General features: G+C 41.4%; 1 protein-coding gene across 1 annotated transcript; it reads left to right on the forward strand.

Moving 5' to 3' along the window:
- The first annotated feature begins 51 nt into the window (after window positions 1–51).
- LOC118240901 (NLR family CARD domain-containing protein 3-like) lies at window positions 52–6,155 on the forward strand. The gene is made up of 3 exons (XM_035523449.1): window positions 52–213; window positions 704–917; window positions 4,360–6,155. Exons 1-3 carry the CDS (start codon window positions 106–108, stop codon window positions 6,153–6,155), a joined length of 2,118 nt encoding a protein of 705 aa, XP_035379342.1. The 5' UTR covers window positions 52–105.
- The last annotated feature ends 15,052 nt before the right edge of the window (window positions 6,156–21,207 follow it).

The following is a 21,207-nucleotide window of genomic DNA, read 5'->3' on the forward strand; positions in this document are numbered from 1 at the left end:
CTTCTCTGGTTATTCTGCTCTACTGTCAGTACAGTGTTTGGGTTGAAGCCATGTATCACATCATCATCAGCATCATGTACACAACCATGAATTTAACTTGGATTAATGTTTATAAACTGTAGATTATCCATTAAAGTCTTTGTTTTGTTTGTCCACAGTGACCAGAAGAAGCCTGTAAACATTTCTAAAGAAAAGCTGGAGTCAGTGTTCAAGGTGTGTAAGTGTGTGTGTGTGTGTGTGTGTGTGTGTGTGTATATGTGTGTGTGTGTGTGTGTGTGTGTGTGTGTGTGTGTATGTGTAAGTGTGTGTGTGTGTGTGTGTGTGTGTGTGTGTGTGTGTGTGTGTGTGTGTGTGTGTGTGTGAGAGGGGGAAGGGTCTTTATCATTAGAGTGTGTTTGGATCACAGATCATGATGAGACTCTGTGGTTTACTGGTTCATGCTTTACTTTAATGGCTTTTTGTAATTTAACTGATAATGAACGAAACTCAAACTTCACAAACTACTATTATAACTTTATAAAATTAACTAATATTTAAACTTTAAGATACAGCTCAGTTAATGTGATGCTTATGTTCTTTTATAAACCATAATGTGCACATGACCACCCAATCCCACTCAGTTCAGTCCTCTCATGTTTAATGGATCATCCTGTGTTAAAATCATCTGTATATGACACTAGTTTTACTGATGCTGTTTATTCAGGAGCTGGAGGACAAAATCATCTCTCTGGTGAAGAATGAGCTGAAGAGATTTAAGAATCTACTGAGCTCAGATTACCCAGCATGCACTGAGAGACAGGTGGAGGATGAGGAGGATCAGAGCAGTGTCAGAGAGGGGGCGCTGGAAATCACACTGCACGTCCTGAGGAAGATGAACCAGACAGACCTCGCTAACACACTAAACACACTACTGACCAGTAAGAGCTCTGGGTCATGACATTATTACATTTAGCAGGTGCTTTTATTGAAGAAAAAAAAATTGTGAGTAAAATTCAAGCATTTGAGGGTTAAGGCAGTGGCAACAGTGGCAACTTTGTAGTGGTGGGGCTTGAACTGACAACCTTCTGATTGTTAGTACAGCACATTAACTGCTGGACTATGTGTCATGTGTTTGCAGAATGCTGTTTTGAGGATACATTGTTATTCTTTAGGGCTGAGATTTAGTTTGACCAATGAGATTTGAGCACAAATCACTGGTAGATGTTGATAGTCTTTCTTTCTATGTCCACATACACACCCCCCCCCCCCCCCCCCCCCCCCGAGTATCAGAGTATCAGAGTAATCACCATCAAGTTTACTCACAAGTGGAATAGTTCAAGTGGTCATACACCAGTGATCAGACCTCAAACCAGCCCATCTAACCATAAACTCAAACCAAAACCTAATCCTAACTCTCACCCTGACCCTAATCCTGACTCAAACCCTATCCGAAATCCAGTTAAAATCCAGCTGTCAACTTCATGTCTATGACATCTTGTTGAGGATGTATTATTCTTGCTATATGTTCTCAAGTTCACACCTGCAGATATGAGCTTTGATACTCCAAATAAAGTGAAAAGATGCTGAATTCATCAGATTATAAACAGATTTTATTTAAAGAGTTAATTAAAACACTACTGAATTAATTAATCTACTGAATGTCTTCAGATGCTTCACTTCTGTTACATCACTGATGTATTACTGAGGGTCTTGTGAGCGTTTATTTAATGTTAAAAGCATCACTTAAAAGAAAGTGTCACTTTATTCTTTGGAACTGAGATTAGAACACAGGTCCTACCTCACAGATCACATTAGAACACAGGTCCTACCTCACAGATCACATTAGAACACAGGTCCTACCTCACAGATCACATTAGAACACAGGTCCTATCTCACAGATCATATTAGAACACAGGTCCTATCTCACAGATCACATTAGAACACAGGTCCTACCTCACAGATCACATTAGAACACAGGTCCTACCTCACAGATCACATTAGAACACAGGTCCTACCTCACAGATCACATTGGAACACAGGTCCTATCTCACAGATCACATTAGAACACAGGTCCTATGTCACAGATCACATTGGAACACAGGTCCTATCTCACAGATCACATTAGAACACAGGTCCTATCTCACAGATCACATTAGAACACAGGTCCTATCTCACAGATCACATTAGAACACAGGTCCTACCTCACAGATCACATTACAACAAAGGTCCTACCTCACAGATCACATTGGAACACAGGTCCTACCTCACAGATCACATTAGAACACAGGTCCTATCTCACAGATCACATTAGAACACAGGTCCTACCTCACAGATTACATTAGAACACAGGTCCTATCTCACAGATCACATTGGAACACAGGTCCTATCTCACAGATCACATTAGAACACAGATCACAGATCACATTAGAACACAGGTCCTACCTCACAGATCACATTAGAACACAGGTCCTATCTCACAGATCATATTAGAACACAGGTCCTATCTCACAGATCACATTAGAACACAGGTCCTACCTCACAGATCACATTAGAACACAGGTCCTACCTCACAGATCACATTAGAACACAGGTCCTACCTCACAGATCACATTGGAACACAGGTCCTATCTCACAGATCACATTAGAACACAGGTCCTATGTCACAGATCACATTGGAACACAGGTCCTATCTCACAGATCACATTAGAACACAGGTCCTATCTCACAGATCACATTAGAACACAGGTCCTATCTCACAGATCACATTAGAACACAGGTCCTACCTCACAGATCACATTACAACAAAGGTCCTACCTCACAGATCACATTGGAACACAGGTCCTACCTCACAGATCACATTAGAACACAGGTCCTATCTCACAGATCACATTAGAACACAGGTCCTACCTCACAGATTACATTAGAACACAGGTCCTATCTCACAGATCACATTGGAACACAGGTCCTATCTCACAGATCACATTAGAACACAGATCACAGATCACATTAGAACACAGGTCCTATTTCACAGATCACATTAGAACACAGGTCCTATCTCACAGATCACATTAGAACACAGGTTCTACCTCACAGATCACATTAGAACACAGGTCCTATCTCACAGATCACATTAGAACACAGGTCCTATCTCACAGATCACATTAGAACACAGATCGCAGATCACATTAGAACACAGGTCCTATTTCACAGATCACATTAGAACACAGTTCCTATCTCACAGATCACATTAGAACACAGGTCCTATCTCACAGATCACATTAGTACACAGGTCCTATCTCACAGATCAGATTAGAACACAGGTCCTATCTCACAGATCAGATTAGAACACAGGTCCTATCTCACAGATCACATTAGAACACAGGTCCTATCTCACAGATCACATTAGAACACAGGTCCTACCTCACAGATCACATTGGAACACAGGTCCTATCTCACAGATCACATTGGAACACAGGTCCTATCTCACAGATCACATTAGAACACAGGTCCTATCTCACAGATCACATTAGAACACAGGTCCTACCTCACAGATCACATTAGAACACAGGTCCTACCTCACAGATCACATTAGAACACAGGTCCTACCTCACAGATCATATTAGAAAACAGGTCCTACCTCACAGATCACATTAGAACACAGGTCCTATCTCACAGATCACATTAGAACACAGATCACAGATCACATTAGAACACGGGTCCTACCTCACAGATCACATTAGAACACAGGTCCTATCTCACAGATCACATTAGAACACAGGTCCTATCTCACAGATCACATTAGAACACAGATCACAGATCACATTAGAACACAGGTCCTATTTCACAGATCACATTAGAACACAGTTCCTATCTCACAGATCACATTAGAACACAGGTCCTGTCTCACAGATCACATTAGAACACAGGTCCTGTCTCACAGATCACATTAGAACACAGGTCCTATCTCACAGATCACATTAGAACACAGGTCCTATCTCACAGATCACAGGTTGTCCCCCCCCCCCCTTGTCCAGTCTGGGTTGTAGATCTCCTCAGTCAGGTGATGGTTACCAGTGTGTGTGGTGGAACCTCAACTGGTTTTAAACTACTGACCATTTGGTGTTATTGATGACCAATAAATATTATCAATAAAATAATGTATAATACAATGTCTGTTAATCTTGAAATCTAAGACTGTCAGTCCTTGAATTGACTAAGATTTACCACTGGAAATTTCATACCCAATCTAGCAGGAATAAACAATCTATTTATAACAATCTGTTTATCTCTTTTCCTGTAACTCCTGTAATGAGTCTTTTATGAATGAATCTGAATCTAAAAGAGATTAGCATGTGTTCTGTTGTCTTCCTCTTTTATCAGAACTGGCCCCTGCTTGCCACAGAAAGCTCAAATCCAAACTGAGGGACAGATGTCAGAAGATTCATGAAGGAATCTCACAGCAGGGAACCACAGCACTTCTGAATGAGATCTACACAGAGCTCTACATCACAGAGGGAGGGAGTGGAGAGGTCAATAATGAGCATGAGGTGAGACAGATTGAGGCAGCATCCAGGAGAACAGCAACACAGGAGACACCCATCAAATGCAGTGACATCTTTAGACCCTTACCAGGACAAGACAAAGCCATCAGAACTGTGCTGACTAAAGGAGTGGCTGGAATTGGCAAAACAGTCTCTGTGCAGAAGTTCATACTAGACTGGTCTGAAGGAAACATAATTCAGGATGTTCTCTTAATATTCCCACTTCCTTTTAGGGAGCTGAATTTGATGAAGGAGAAAAAGTTCAGTCTGGTGGAGCTTCTTCATCGCTTTTTCCCAGAAATATGTGAATTAAAACCTAAACATTATACAAACAACAAAATTCTGTTCATCTTTGATGGTCTGGATGAATGTAGACTTCCTCTAGATTTCCAGAACAATGAGAGATTGAGGGATGTAACAGAGTCATCCTCAGTGGATGTGCTGCTGACAAACCTCATCAAGGGGAATCTGCTTCCCTCTGCTCTCCTCTGGATAACCTCTCGACCAGCAGCAGCCAATCAGATCCCTCCTGAGTGTGTTGACCAGGTAACAGAGGTAAGAGGGTTCAGTGAACCACAGAAAGAGGAGTATTTCAGGAAGAGAATCAGTGATCAGAGCCTGGCCAATAGAATCATCACACACATGAAGTCGTCAAAAAGCCTCTACATCATGTGCCACATTCCAGTCTTCTGTTGGATTGCAGCCACTGTTTTAGAGAGAATGTTGGGTGAAGCAGAGAGTGGTGAGATCCCCAAGACTCTGACTCAGGTGTTCACACACTTCCTGATCTTTCAACTCAGACACAAAGACCAAAAGTATGGACGAAGTATGAAAGGACAAAAAAGGTCTCACCCACATCACATGAGAAAAAATGTTTTGGCACTGGGAAAACTGGCTTTCCAACAGCTAGAAAAAGGCAACCTGATCTTCTATGAGGAAGACCTGAGAAACTGTGGCATTGGTGTCAGAGAAATATCAGTGTATTCAGGAAGGTGCACTCAGATCTTCAGAGAGGAGTTTGAGCTACAGCTGGGGAAGGTGTTTAGCTTTGTACATCTGAGTGTTCAGGAGTTTCTGGCTGCTGTATATGTGTTTATTTCCTTAATCTCCACCAACACCAATGTGCTGCAACAGCAACACCCTGAAATGGTCAAAACCCCAATGTCTGTCTTCCTCAACAGTGCAGTGGACAAGGCCTTACAGAGTCAAAATGGACACCTGGACCTTTTCCTTCGCTTCCTTCTGGGTCTCTCACTGGAGTCCAATCAGACTCTCTTACGAGACCTACTGACACAGACAGGAAGCAGCTCTCCCAGCAAAGAGGAAACAGTCAAGTACATCAAGGAGAAGATCAGTGACAGTTCCTCTACAGAGAAATCCATCAATCTGTTCCACTGTCTGAATGAACTGAATGATCATTCTCTAGTGCAGGAAGTCCAAACATACCTGAGCAGAGGAAGTATCAGTGGTCTCCATGGAGCCAGACTGTCTCCTGCTCAGTGGTCAGCTCTGGTGTTTGTGTTGCTGAACTCAGAAGAGGAGCTGGATGAGTTTGACCTGAGGAAATATGACCCATCAGAGGAATGTCTGCTGAGACTGCTGCCAGTGGTCAAAGCATCCAGAAAAGCCATGTGAGTATTTTCATTTAGAGATGAACAGTGGGTGTAGCAGGCAGTGGATGTTCTTGACTCAGAAGGTCTTCTATGAAAAATGAAAAGGAGAGAGAGAACATTAGACAGAGAAGGATAGAGAGATCCTATATTAAAGCACATGTAGGTGATTGAAGGCTCCAACACCAGGTGCTTAAGTTAAACCATAAAGTTGTGGAACATTGGAATGTAGTAACACTGTCCAGTGATTAATTAGTTTAAATGTATTAATGATGGTTAAATGATATTTGATGTCATGGGTAGTTGTGTGTCTGTGTGTTGAGAATGGTCCTACATTTAAAACAGTGGCCAACAGTGTTTATAGTTCACACTCTTAGTAAAACAGACAGAAAATGTGCTGCAGTGTAACATACAGAAGTGTTCAAGTACGAACTATCAGTGTGTACACGCGCACGCACACACACACACACACACACACCAACCACACCACACCACCCAGTGTAACATACAAAACGGTTCAAATATGAACTATCAGTTCAGCTTTCTGATTAACATTACAGTTCAACCACTACTGACCAATACAGAGAAAAGTGCACAAGGATGAGCATGACCAATGTATATACATGCGCGCACACACACACACACACACACACATATATATTTCACACTGATGGCAGTTTTCAAATTTTATCACAGGTTTTCTTTAGAGCCGATGATGGTTATTGGGCACATTATAAAGGTGTAGGTGTTAATATGACTTCATCTGAAACATTTTCATTGTTTAAATATTTTACCAAGGCAATTTGTCATAATCTAGTTGTAAATAGATTTAAGTCAAAATAAACTAACATCATTAACAGCAACTGATTCCAGTACTATACCTTCAGCTCTGTGTGATTGAGGTACTTGACATTTAATTAGAAGGTTGCTGGTTCAAGCCCCACCACTGCCGAGTTGCCACTGTTGGGCCCCTGAGCAAGACCCTTAACCCTCAATTGCTCAAGTTGTCATAATTGTAAGATGCTTTGGATAAAAGCGTCAGCTAAATGCCATAAATGTAAAATGATGAGTGTAGCATGCAGTGACATTCACAGCTCTGTGTGATCAGTGTAACATGCAGTGAGTCTCCCAGAAGCTAATGCTGTTACTACTGTCACTCACCTAAAACTGTAGCAGGTTACTGCTGTTGCTCACATACAGTGGGACCAATATCTCAGACCACTAGTGAAAATGATTGTTTTGCATTTCTCTCAAGTTTAATACAATGCTTTTCTTTACAAATCATATCATCAGCATAATTTGAGTGAACAGTTGAAAGTTTTTTCTTGAATTTCAGAAAGTGTTAGTATTTGGCTCTACTCAAATGCATATAAGCACAGTTGTGAAACTGACCGTATCAGTTCTTTTGTACAAAAAGTCAGATGTGCTTGAGTCCTCACACAAGCAGTGCAGGAGAAGTGAGTCAGTTCTGATCCAACTGAAACATGTGAACTGTCCTCTTCTCCCCAGTATTTTACTGCACACATACAGTCCATGAAGGACAAACGCCAGGGACACATTTCATGTCAACAGCAGACATGAGATAGTTGCCTCACACACACTTAACTGACTGATGGGGTCTGCCTCACACACACCTGACTGACTGATGGGGTCTGCCTCACACACACCTGACTGACTGATGGGGTCTACCTAACACACACCTGACTGACTGATGGGGTCTGCCTCACACACACCTGACTGACTGATGGGGTCTGCCTCACACACACCTGACTGACTGATGGGGTCTGCCTCACACACACCTGACTGACTGATGGGGTCTGCCTCACACACACCTGACTGATTGATGGGCTCCTTGACTTCAGCTATTGAGCCTCCAGGATTCTCGGTGCACCACACAGACAGAACTGAGGACCTCACTGGGAAAAGCAAAGGCAGAGGAGAATGTTTCATGATCAGTGACTCATAGTGTGAGCACAGGAATGTAAACACTAGTAAAAGATTCTGCTCTCTGCATTCTGTCCATTCCTCCATAATCACTACTGCAGTGTTCATCCCACCATCATTACTACTGCAGTGTTCATACACTAATATTCACTACTGCAGTGTTCATTATTCCATAGTCACTACTGCAGTGTTTATTTCTCCATAATAAATACTACAGTGATTATTCTAAAATAATCAATACAGTGGTGTTTATCCCTCCATAATCACTGCTGCATTGTTCATTCCAACATAATCAATACTGCAGTGTTTATTCCTCCATAATCACTACTGCAGTGTTTATTCCTCCATAATCAATACCGCAGTGTTTATTCCTCCATAAACACTACTCTGCATGTCTTCCAACAATATTTTGTTTGTATATTAGTGTGTTTGTATTTGTGAAACATTGAATGATATCTATGTTCTTCTGTTTCCAATTATGGTGGTAGGGGTGGGATATTTTGATATTTGGACTGATTATGGTAACTGCCATTCACTGACTTATGAACCAACCATCCATTATTTGGTCACCTGTCTTAGGTTGCTAATGAATGTTATTTGTCATGTCTTTGTCCATTTTGTCTTTGATGAAGACATAGTAGTGTTGAAATGCTGCTGTGTTTGTAAAATTAAAAGGCTGAAAAACCATCAGTGTGTTCCAGACCTTTCTAGCTCTTCTTTACATTGTTATTAGCAGTTCAGATCTTTTAATTCATCATCCTCTGATTGAACTACATTATTTACTGTATTTACTCTTTTACAGACTATCTGGCTGTGGTCTCACGGAAGAGTCTTGCAAATCTCTCACATCAGTTCTACAAACAGAAAACTCACTGAGAGAGCTGGAGATGAATAATAATGACCTGCACAATTCAGGAGTGGAGCAGCTCTGTGCTGGACTGAAGAGTTCACACTGTAAACTGGAGATTCTCAGGTGAGTTTCTGTGACTATTTTTGAATGTAAATAAAGAGGCATTTTAAAAAGGTCAGTGTCAACTCCCTTATAGTACAGTATTAAACAAACATTGCCAGATAAGGCAATGCAAGGAAATATACATTTTTATATTATGTTATAAAGTTCTCTTCTCTAAATATTTCTAAATATAGTTTTCTGTTGAAACCTCGCTGCATTTCATTAAATGACCACACTGTGGAGACAAAGAGTTACATTTGTGATGCATAAGCAGATATTCAAGTCTAGAAGGGAAATATAACATTGTAAAGAGGAGACACAGATGAGTCCTTGTCCACGTGTACAGGTGTATTTATTACAATGCTGCTTCAGCTAGGCGCTTTGGCATTTTGTCCACAAGCTGCATTTTTGGTCACCTGAGCGCAGAAATTTAGCAAAATGTCTTACAGGATGAATATATTCAGAAACTCCCAGCAATAGTGTTGTAAAATGAAGTGTTCTAATGTAAGATTTTCACTGAGTGATTTTATCTAGTTTATGTATGGAAACACTGTAAACATCAGTCATTCTAATCTCTCTGCAAATACAAGCCCTTAAAATCTTAATTAAAACATTTAAAGCTGAACTATTGAGATTCTAGACACATTACAGGACACTTTTACAATCACATGATTCCCTTGTGTTTTTGGGTGGGATATTGTCTAAATAAGTGTGTGTGTGTGTGTGTGTGTGTGTGTGTGTGTGTGTGTGTGTGGTACCTAGCATGTGTGGTGTTTTGTAATTACATCAGAACTTCAGACATTTCTGACATTTCTGCATCCATAATTCATTATTTGATACTACAGAATGTAGACACATCAAGAATGATCACCACTTGTAAAATTATAACCACAGGGAGACTTATAACTACTTGTAGTATTAGAACTAAACATAGAATTATAACCACTTGTAGAATTATAACTAAACATAGAATTATAACCACACACACAATTTTTGGAATCTTGAAATACAACCTTTATCAAGGGTATGAATCAAAGAATGGAAGATACTTGTAAGTGATATAAAATATTAAGTGCTGGACAGAAATGAACCTTTCTCAGATAATAATATTTATGTTTATGTAACCCACACCCTTGATTTATTGGTGATGATTCATTCAAAATGTAATCTTATGGGTTAATGAATGACTCCCTTACTGACTTCATGTGATTGTCATAATCTGATAAGGAATTAAACAGTATGTATGTATCTTATTATACACTTAACTTGTGTACCCTGAAATTCCTCTGTGCTGTAAGGCCATTTTAGTGTGTCACCACAAGATGTTCACTGGTCCCATCTGTCCCCCCAGTAAATATGTTCTGCAGGCCTCAACTGGACATTTGGTGCTGAAATTATTTGCCAGCAAACAAGCCAGAGCTCACACTATTTAGTTCAGGATCAATATAACAACTGTTCATACACAGTAAACCAGACCTCACACTGTTTAGTTCAGGGCCAATATGACTACTGTTTATACACAGTAAACCAGACCTCACACTGTTTAGTTCAGGACCAATATGACTACTGTTTATACACAGTAAACCAGACCTCACATTGTTTAGTTCAGGGCCAATATGACTACTGTTTATACACAGTAAACCAGACCTCACACTCTTTAGTTCAGGACCAATATGACTACTGTATATACACAGTAAACCAGACCCCACACTGTTTAGTTCAGGACCAATATAGCTACTGTATATACACAGTAGACCAGACCTCACACTGTTTAGTTCAGGGCCAGTTGTTTCATTTACTGTTTATAATGCTTCACCTCGATTGAAACGTGTGTGTGTGAAGGAGAGACAGAACTATTATTTGTGTGTGTGTGTGTGTTTGTGTGTGTGTGTGAGAGAGAGAGGGAGAGAGAACTTTTATCTGTGTGTGTGCATGAGAGTGAGAGAACTATTATTTGTATGTGTGTGTGTGAGAGAGAGAGAGAGAGAGAGAGAGAGAGAGAGAGAGAGAGAGAAACACAACTATTATCTGTGTGTGTGTGTGTGTGTGTGTGTGTGTGTGTGTGTGTGTGTGTGTGTGTGTGTATGAGAGAGAAATAGAGAGAGAGACAGAGAGAGAGACAGATCTATTATTTGTAAGTGTGAGACAGAACTATTATCTGTGAGTTTGTGTGTGTGTGTGTGTGTGTGTGTGAAATAGAGAGAGACAGACAGATCTATTTGTGTGTGTTAGAGAGGCAGAACTATTATCTGTGTGTGACCCCCACTGATGGAATGTGCTCCTCACTGGACCCCTTGCTCTGCTCCTTGTCTTTCTGCTTCCTCCATACAGGAGAACAAACACTGACCACAGAAAATACTTAAAAACACAAGATGTCTGAAGGGCTCAGAAGTTCAGAAACAATAGTGAAGGTGTTTTGCAGGGAAAATATATAAAATACAAATAGTGGGAGAGTCAAGGCACTGTTCTGTTAAAAAAAAAAAAAAAAGGAAAAAATGTGTAAAACTCTTATTTAATGCATTGTTCATAGCAACACTCTAATACAATGGTTATGCTACAGTTTTAGTATGTGTCCAAGCTACATCCCACACAATATAGTAACATGGCCATCTTTAGGGTTCACAAATTATGAAGAAAATCATCAGTATTATCTTACAGTGTTTGATAAATGGTAAAGGAGTGTTGGAGGCAGCCATCTTCAGTTGCTGGTTATTTCAGCTGCAGATGATTAGAGAGAGATACCAACCTTTATACATCTCTGTTATGTGCCAGTGTAGGGGGAGAGACCACAACAGACACTTTATTCTGAGCACAAACCATTATTACAAAAAAGTAATAGAGATCTACAAACATGCCATCTGTCTCTATGGGGAGTATAAGCCAGAATAAAAGCCAAACCCAACACATGCTCCACCCCAAACCTGTCTTCATTAAACATAAGCCATAAGAGGGAAAAGAAAATACAGTAGTAGATGTAACAAGTTCAAATCCACTCAGTGATTGTACAGTAATCTTCTACACCCACGATATTTTATGTTGATACACACAGCCACACAATAGACTACACTACCCAACACTGGCACAATTACCTGGGGGAGTTGTTCTAGGACAGAGCCAACTCTGGAAACTGAAGGTACAAATCTGTGTTCTATTAGCATGCCTGTATTCAGTCTGTCTATTAAATCTGATCAGGCTGCAGTTATGGAGTGTTTGTAGTTTCACTGTAACTGTAGTGTGGTAGCAGCAGGGTGTGTTTGGGTGTGTGTAGGGCACCAGAATGGTCAGAAACAGTATAACACCATTATATGTAGTGAAGATAATGTTCCTAATATTTTTCTCAACTAAAACTGGGAGCACACGAAACAGCAGAAAACAGTTTGGTCTAGAAATACAGTAATAACCTTGTGATTGTTGCCCTTGTGTTTTTAGGAAGTCTATGTTGACGTATTAAAAAATGTCAAAAGGTACAATAAAAACAGTCCACACATTTTTTAAATTGTACCATTTGAAAAAAAAATAAAGGTAGTAATAACATGAATATCCAAGAAGCACTTGTATCCAGCAGTAACAGGAATATGAGTGAGAAGGTTCTCATTTTGAGTGACAGTAATTTGATCCAATCACATATGTGGTAGGACGGCCGGGGCGGCAGAATATTGAATGACGTCATTACAGTGGCCAATAGCATCAGGGGAGCTGTTTTAACTTACTGAGGTGAAGAGAACTGTAGTGGATCATGAAAATGACAGAAAATCTCAAACTGGAATTGGAGGATATTTGCTGCTATGGTGATTTCCAAGAGAAAAGGAAAATACCAGAAAGGGACAGACAAAAAGTAAAAGTAGATGGACTAAGACAGACAGACAAAGCCTGTGTGAGTTTTTCACTCAATCTCTGATCGTCATTCATGGCTAACAGCTAACTAGCTAATGTTAGCAAAGAAAGTCTAGCTATGTTGATTTGTTTAGTTGTTTACTGTTCAGCACAGATATCTAACCAGCTAACAGTCTCAACAATTTGACCAAACCGTCAATAAGCAAGATTGGACTTCTTGTCTTTGCAACAATCATGTTACAGTCTTTAGGAGAAATGCGGTTGGATCTTCACGTAGTTGCGAGCAGGAGGGAGGAGGGTGAGGGTGTGACGGGAGATTTGACGGGGATGTGATTTATAACATCTGGTGTTCATGAAGTACAGCTGTGTATTAATCAGTCATGTCCCCTACATCAGTTTAAACACATTTAAACCTTGTAGCTAGGTTACAGGTGGTTACTAGGTTACAGGTGGTCACTAGGTTACAACCGCGATCACGCTATCGCGCTTTAGCGATTCACAGTCAAGTCATCCGCGCTTTAAATTCAATGCGCCTATATGCGCGATTTTACGGTATTTCGCGGCTCACCGCAATCTAACTCTTCCTAAGCAAAGAAACAGACTTGCGTATTTTTAAGAGCTTTGATGGACATGCACGTTTACTACATTTAAAAGTACAAAATACAGTTTACTTGATTGAACTAGTTTAATTGCATAATTAGATTAAACACAATTGGTAATATATTTACACATCTTAATAAGCATTGTGGAAAATGCTTTTTCTACATAATGTTTCTCAGAAGGTTATTATAGATCTTGACTGCCAGCTGAAACAGGGGTTATCACTAGTGAAATGTAGCAAATGTGCAGGGCAGGGGAACTCCAGGGCTGAAATATTCCACTGCCAGTTGAATGGTGGCCCTTGGCTATCACCAGATCATTAATAAATCTATATTGAAGTTTTACATATTTTTCTGAATTTTAACAAAATGCAAAAACAGTTCCACTACCACATGTGAGTAGAAGCCCTTGACTATTAGCAGAGTAAGTTTGGACACTCACTGTACAATGTCTTCATAAATCCATATTAAAGTCAAGCTACCTTTAGGCGAAATAATGCACTCATTTTGTATAGACTGAATTTGCAGAGTATCAGCAGAGTAAGTTTGGACAGATTTCACTCTACTATTTTTCATAAACTCCTATTAAAATAATAATACCTTTGGGTGAATTCATGTTTCATTCAGGTTGATTTTGGATATCTATTTCTCAGAAATGTCCTATAAAGCCAAGACAGTTCCATGACCACATAAGAGTACATTTATATTTACTTTTACAGCATTTGGCAGATGCTTTTATCCAGAGTGACTTACATTGTAATATTTAGTGTATCTACTGTAGACTATATTGTATTGTCAGTTGTATCTACTTGCAGTCTAGCTATCTGTAATCTTGAGGACACTTGTGAAAGTCTGGCATCAGCTTTGCAACTTCCAAAAAAAGTATGCATCGCTTAGGATTCTTAGACTTTATCTCTGAGTCACAGGTCCAGAAATGTGACAGTGTTTTTACTCCTGTTATCACAGCCAGATGTAGAATTCTGCCAAGATTTTACTGGCATCATCTCATACAGTCTGACATGTAACAGTCTAATAAGACCACTGCAATCACACAGTGTAAGTCCAGCTTTGGGGTTCTTCTGATGTAGGTTAATAGTGCACTAGAGTTCTGAAGGGCTGAATAAAAATAAGAGCAAAAATAAACACAGACAGCAGCGATCTGGAGAAGAGTGAACAAAACCATCTGCCATGGAGGACGCCAGAGAGAGATGAGAGTGGAGGAACCTCCAACTACAGTTACCAGCCTCTCTAGCTGCCCCATGCAGGCTGCTCTGGAAGTGCATCTCACTCTCTGTCTCTCTCTACCTGTTTCCTTCCTTTCTGCAGACTGTCTGGTTGTTTGGTCACAGAGGAAGGCTGTTCTTCTCTGGCTTCAGCTCTGAGGTCAAACCCCTCCCACCTGAAAGAACTGGACCTTACGTACAACCACCCAGGAGAGTCAGGAGTGAAGCTGCTCTCTGCTAGACTGGAGGATCCCCACTGCAGACTGGACACTCTCAGGTATGGAACGTTAGTGTGTGCATGCGTATGTGGGTTTGTTTGTGTGTGCTTACGTGTATGTGTGTGGGTGTGTGTGTGTGTGTGTGTATGTGTGTGTGTGTGTGTGTGTGTGTGCGTATGTGTTTCTGTGTTGGTGTCTGTGTGTGTTTATGAAAGAGTGAGAATGAGAAAATACTGAAAACTGAGTCTTCCATTCCTGAGTAGTGCCGTTCCCATTTCATACTATGGTGGCTGGTGAGTTCACTCTCCATCATTCTCCTGTAGGAACTGCTGAGTTTTAGTTGACATGCTACATTTCCTCAGCCTCCTCAGGAAGTACAGATGCTGTTCTGTCAGGAGTTTATAAACTCTGTTCCATTTTTTGAGGTTAGTTGTAATTCATTTATGAACCACAGGGTGTCAGTAGCAGCGAGTCGGTTCATGTGTGTAGCGATCGTAGAGTGAGAGAATACAACTCCAAGAGTTCTAGTTATTGTAGTTATTATAGTTATTGTAGTTATTATAGCCGTGCTAATGCAGTTGTCTGCGTACATCTCATACCTTTTGAAAACATTGTGGTTGTGTGTAGTTTATTGTATTGTTATTTGTAATCACAGATCATTATTTGGTGGATAATGTTATTCTCTGTGAAGTTTTCTGCATTGTGTTTTGTGTATATCAGTACTTGTTGTGGCTGGCTTGTTGTTGATTTGTCTTTCATGTGATTCAGTTTCACGTTTCCTCCTGTTGTCAATAAAACTGTGAACAAGAGCTGAACATTTTCAGAGTTCTGATGTCAGGAGAGTGTTAACCTGCAGGTCATGCTGGGTATCGTACATAAACAGAGGACACAGCAGATACTGTTGGGATTTCTTTATGATGTGGTGTTTGTTGTAGGTCCAGGTGAGGTCCTCACTGATGTGGGGGGTGTGTTGTAGGTCCAGGTGAGGTCCTCACTGATGTGGGGTGTGTATGTTGTAGGTCCAGGTGAGGTCCTCACTGATGTGGGGTGTGTATGTTGTAGGTCCAGGTGAGGTCCTCACTGATGTGGTGTGTGTGTGTTGTAGGTCCAGGTGAGGTCCTCACTGATGTGGAGTGTGTGTTGTAGGTCCAGGTGAGGTCTTCACTGATGTGGGGTGTGTGTGTTGTAGGTCCAGGTGAGGTCCTCACTGATGTGGGGTGTGTGTGTTGTAGGTCCAGGTGAGGTCCTCACTGATGTGGGGTGTGTTGTAGGTCCAGGTGATGTCCTCACTGATGTGAACTCCAGGAAGGTGAAGGAGTTCACCTCCATCTCTCCTGTCTGTAGTGGTGTGTGCTGTTGCTTCTCCTTCCTCCTTGGGTCAACAATCATCTTCTTGGTCTTGTCTGCATTCAGGGAGAGATTGTTATCATGACACCATGTCACCATGTCTGTCACCTCCCTCCTGTATGCTGTCTCATCCAGTGATCAGTCAAACCAGTTTGATGATGCTGGTGTTATACTGGGCGGCCACACAGTCCTGGGGGGTCCCAGAGTTCTCAGTCCTTGTGCTGGATGTACATTGCCAGTTCTGACTGACTGATTCTGTCTGTTAGAAAGTTCAGCCCCATTTACAGAAGGAGGGTGTGAGTCCAGTGGTGAGTGTTTCAGTCAGTTTGGTTGGGGTGACTGTGTTGACTGCTGAGCTGTAATCAGTGAACAGCACTGGAACATAACTGTCCATGTCCTCCAGATGTGTGAGAGACGTGTGGATGTCAGTGCTGACAGTGTCCTCGGTGCACTGGTTCTGGTGGGCTGTAAACTGGTGGGGTCCTCTGGACAATAACGGACATTACAGTAGTAAGAATATAGACAATAAGGAGCAGAATAAGTAGTGAGATGGAGAAAAATAAAGAAAGAAATATGGAACAATAAGCAATTAATGTCTAGTGTGGTTTTCTAGAAGTCCTTGTCTGGTCCCGACGGTGTGCACATGACCGAAACTCTTCCTGTATGAGATCATCCATGAAGGGCAGCGGGGAAGTAGCTGTGTGGGGTGGAGGTGTGGGGGGCTACAACAGGGGGCATCATGGGGTGGTGGGAGGAGCCATGGCAGCTGAGACAGTAACGTCATGACATCAGGGGTAGGTGAACCTCAGCAGACAGAGAGACTAGATTATTAGACATGTCCAGGTAGAGGGTGTGTAAATTAGGAAACTATGATGTGCAAAGATGGACTTTGGCAGATGTAGCTGTGGCAGCACAACTAAAAGGAACCACAGGCATGATCAACACTCCGCTGCTCTCAGTCAACAAACAAGAGAGACAAAAGAGAGGTGAAGTGACAACATCATCACATCCCAGTTTACCAGAACTCTCAATGCCCAGAACGATGTGTGTGTCTGAAATGGAGAGAGAGAGCGAGAACTATTATCTTTGTGTGTTTGTGTGAGAGAGAGACAGAACTATTATCTGTGTGTGTGAGAGAGAGAGAGAGAGAGAGAGAGAGAGAGAGAGAGAGAGAGAGAGAGAATTATTATCTGTGTGAGACATAGAGAGACAGAACTATTATCTGTGCGAGAGAGAGAGAGAAAGAGCTACAGAACTATTACCTGTGTGTGAGACAGAGAGAGAGAGAGACAGCGCGAGAGAGAGCGATAGAACTATTATCTGTGTGTGAGACAGAGAGAGACAACTATTATCTGTGTGTGAGACAGAACTTTTCTGTGTGTGAGAGACAGAGAGAGAGAGACAGAACTATTATCTCTGTGTGTGTGAGAGAGAGAAACAGAACTGTTATCTGTGTGAAAGAGAGAGAGAGAGAGCGACAGAACTATTATCTGTGTGTGGAACACAGAGAGAGAGAGAGAGAGAACTAATAACTGTGTGAGAGAGAGAGAACTAATAACTGTGTGTGTGTGAGAGAGAGAGACAGAAATATTATCTGTGTGAGAGAGAGAGAGAGAGACAGAACTATAATCTGTGTGAGAGAGAGAGAGAGAGAGACAGAACTATTATCTGTGAGAGAGAGAGAGAGACAGAACTATTCTCTGTGAGAGAGAGAGAGACAGAACTATTATCTTTGTGTGTGTGAGAGAGAGAGAGAGACAGAACTATTTTCCGTGTGAGAGAGAGAGAGAGACAGAACTATTATTTGTGTGTGAGAGAGAGAGAGAGAGACAGAACTATTATTTGTGTGTGAGAGAGAGAGAGAGAGACAGAACTATTATCTGTGTGTGAGAGAGAGAGAGAGAGAAACAGAACTATTATCTGTGTGTTTGTGAGAGAGAGAGAGAGACAGAACTATTATCTGTTTGTGAGAGAGAGAGAGAGAGACAGAACTATTATCTGTTTGTGTGTGTGTGTGAGAGAGAGAAAGAGAGAGACAGAACTATTATCTGTGTGTGAGAGAGAGAGAGAGACAGAACTAATATCTGTGTGTGAAAGAGAGAGAGAGAGACAACTGTTATCTGTGTGAGAGAGAGAGAGACAGAACTATTATCTGTGTGTGTGTGAGAGAGAGACAGAACTATTATCTGTGTGTGTGTGAGAGAGAGAGAGACAGAACTATTATCTGTGAGACAGAGAGAGAGAGAGAGAGAGAGAGAACTATTATCTGTGTGTGAGAGAGAGAGAGAGAGAGAGAGAGAGAACTATTATCTGTGTGAGCCCGAGAGAGAGAGAGAGAGAGAGAGAGAGAGAGAGACAGAACTATTATCTGTGTGAGCCCGAGAGAGAGAGAGAGAGGGAGAGAGCGCGACAGAACTATTATCTGTGTGTGTGAGAGAGAGAGACAGAACTATTATCTGTCTGTGAGAGAGAGAGAGAGACAGAACTATTATCTGTGTGTGTGAGAGAGAGAGAGAGAGAACTATTATCTGTGTGTGAGAGAGAGAGACAGAACTATTATCTGTGTGTGTGAGAGAGAGAGCGAGACAGAACTATTATCCGTGTGAGAGAGAGAGAGAGCGAGCGAGAGACAGAACTATTATCCGTGTGAGAGAGAGAGATCGAGATACAGAACTATTTTCCATGTGAGAGAGAGAGAGACAGAACTATTTTCCGTGTGAGAGAGAGAGACAGAACTATTTTCCGTGTGAGAGAGAGAGAGAGAGACAGAACTATTTTCCGTGTGAGAGAGAGAGACAGAACTATTATCTGTGTGTGAGAGAGAGAACTATTATCCGTGTGAGAGAGAGAGAGAGAACTATTATCTGTGTGAGAGAGAGAGAGATCGAGATACAGAACTATTTTCCATGTGAGATAGAGAGAGAGACAGAACTATTATCCGTGTGAGAGAGAGAGAGAGAACTATTATCTGTGTGTGTGTGTGTGTGAGAGAGAGAGAGAGAGAGAGAGACAGAACTATTTTCCGTGTGAGAGAGAGAGAGAGAGAGACAGAACTATTTTCCGTGTGAGAGAGAGAGAGAGACAGAACTATTATCTGTGTGTTTGTGAGAGAGAGAGAGACAGATAACTATTTTCCGTGTGTGAGAGAGAGAGAGAGAGAGAGAGAGGGAGAGACAGAACTATTATCTGTGTGAGCCCGAGAGAGAGAGAGAGAGAGAGAGAGAGAGAGAGAGAGAGAGAGAGAGAGAGAGAGAGACAGAACTATTATCTGTGAGAGAGAGAGAGAGAGAGAGCGACAGAACTATTATCTGTGTGTGAGAGAGAGAGAGACAGAACTATTATCTGTGTGTGTGTGAGAGAGAGAGAAAGCGAGAGAGAGACAGAACTATTTTCCATGTGAGAGAGAGAGAGCGAGAGACAGAACTATTTTCCGTGTGAGAGAGAGAGAGAGAGACAGAACTATTTTCCGTGTGAGAGAGAGAGAGAGCGAGAGAGTCAGAACTATTATCTGTGTGTTTGTGAGAGAGAGAGAGAGAGAGACAGAACTATTATCCGTGTGTGAGAGAGAGAGAGAGAACTATTATCCGTGTGTGAGAGAGAGAGAGAGAGAGAGAGAACTATTATCTGTGTGTGAGAGAGAGAGAGAGAGGGAGAGACAGAACTATTATCTGTGTGAGCCCGAGAGAGAGAGAGAGAGAGAGAGAGAGAGGGAGAGAGAGAGACAGAACTATTATCTGTGAGACAGAGAGAGAGAGAGAGAGAGAGCGCGACAGAACTATTATCTGTGTGTGTGTGAGAGAGAGAGAGACAGAACTATTATCTCTGTGAGAGAGAGAGAGAGAGAGAGAGAACTATTATCTGTGTGTGTGTGAGAGAGAGACAGAACTATTATCTGTGTGTGAGAGAGAGAGAGAGAGACAGAACTATTATCTGTGTGTGTGTGAGAGAGAGAGAGAGAGAGAGAGAGAGAGACAGAACTATTATCTGTGTGTGAGAGAGATAGAGAGAGAGACAGAGAGAACTATTTTCCGTGTGAGAGAGAGAGAGACAGAACTTTTATCTCTGTGTGTGAGAGAGAGAGAGAGAACGACAGAACTATTATCTGTGTGAGAGAGAGAGAGACAGAACTATTATGTGTGTTTGTGAGAGACAGAAAGAGAGACAGAACTATTATCTGTGTGTGTGAGAGAGAGAGAGAGACAGAACTATTATCCGTGTGAGAGAGAGAGAGAGCGAGATACAGAACTATTTTCCGTGTGAGATAGAGAGAGCGCGACAGAACTATTATCTGTGTGTGTGAGAGAGAGAGAGACAGAACTATTATCTGTCTGTGAGAGAGAGAGAGAGACAGAACTATTATCTGTCTGTGAGAGAGAGAGAGAGAGACAGAACTATTATCTGAAAGAGAGAGTGACATAACTATTATCTGTGTGTGTGTGAGAGAGAGAAAGCGAGAGAGAGACAGAACTATTATCTCTGTGAGAGAGAGAGAGAGAGAGAGACAGAACTATTATCTGTGTGTGTGTGTGAGAGAGAGAGAGAGAGAACTTATCTGTGTGTGTGTGAGAGAGAGAGAGAGAGAGAGACAGAACTATTCTGTGTGTGTGTGTGAGAGAGATAGAGAGAGACAGAACTATTATCTGTGTGTGAGAGAGATAGAGACAGAACTATTATCCATGTGAGAGAGAGAGAGAGAGAGAGAGACAGAACTATTATCTGTGTGTTTGTGAGAGAGAGAGAGACAGATAACTATTTTCCGTGAGAGAGAGAGAGAGAGAGAGAGAACTATTATCTGTGTGTGTGTGAGAGAGAGAGAGAGAGAACTATTATCTGTTTGTGAGGGAGAGAGAGAGATAGAGAGGGAGAGACAGAACTATTATCTGTGTGAGCCCGAGAGAGAGAGAGAGAGAGAAACAGAACTATTATCTGTGTGAGCCCGAGAGAGAGAGAGAGAGAGAGA

The sequence above is a fragment of the Electrophorus electricus genome, assembly GCF_013358815.1.
Source record: "Electrophorus electricus isolate fEleEle1 chromosome 5 unlocalized genomic scaffold, fEleEle1.pri SUPER_5_unloc_9, whole genome shotgun sequence".
NCBI classification, from domain to species: Eukaryota; Metazoa; Chordata; class Actinopteri; order Gymnotiformes; family Gymnotidae; genus Electrophorus; species Electrophorus electricus.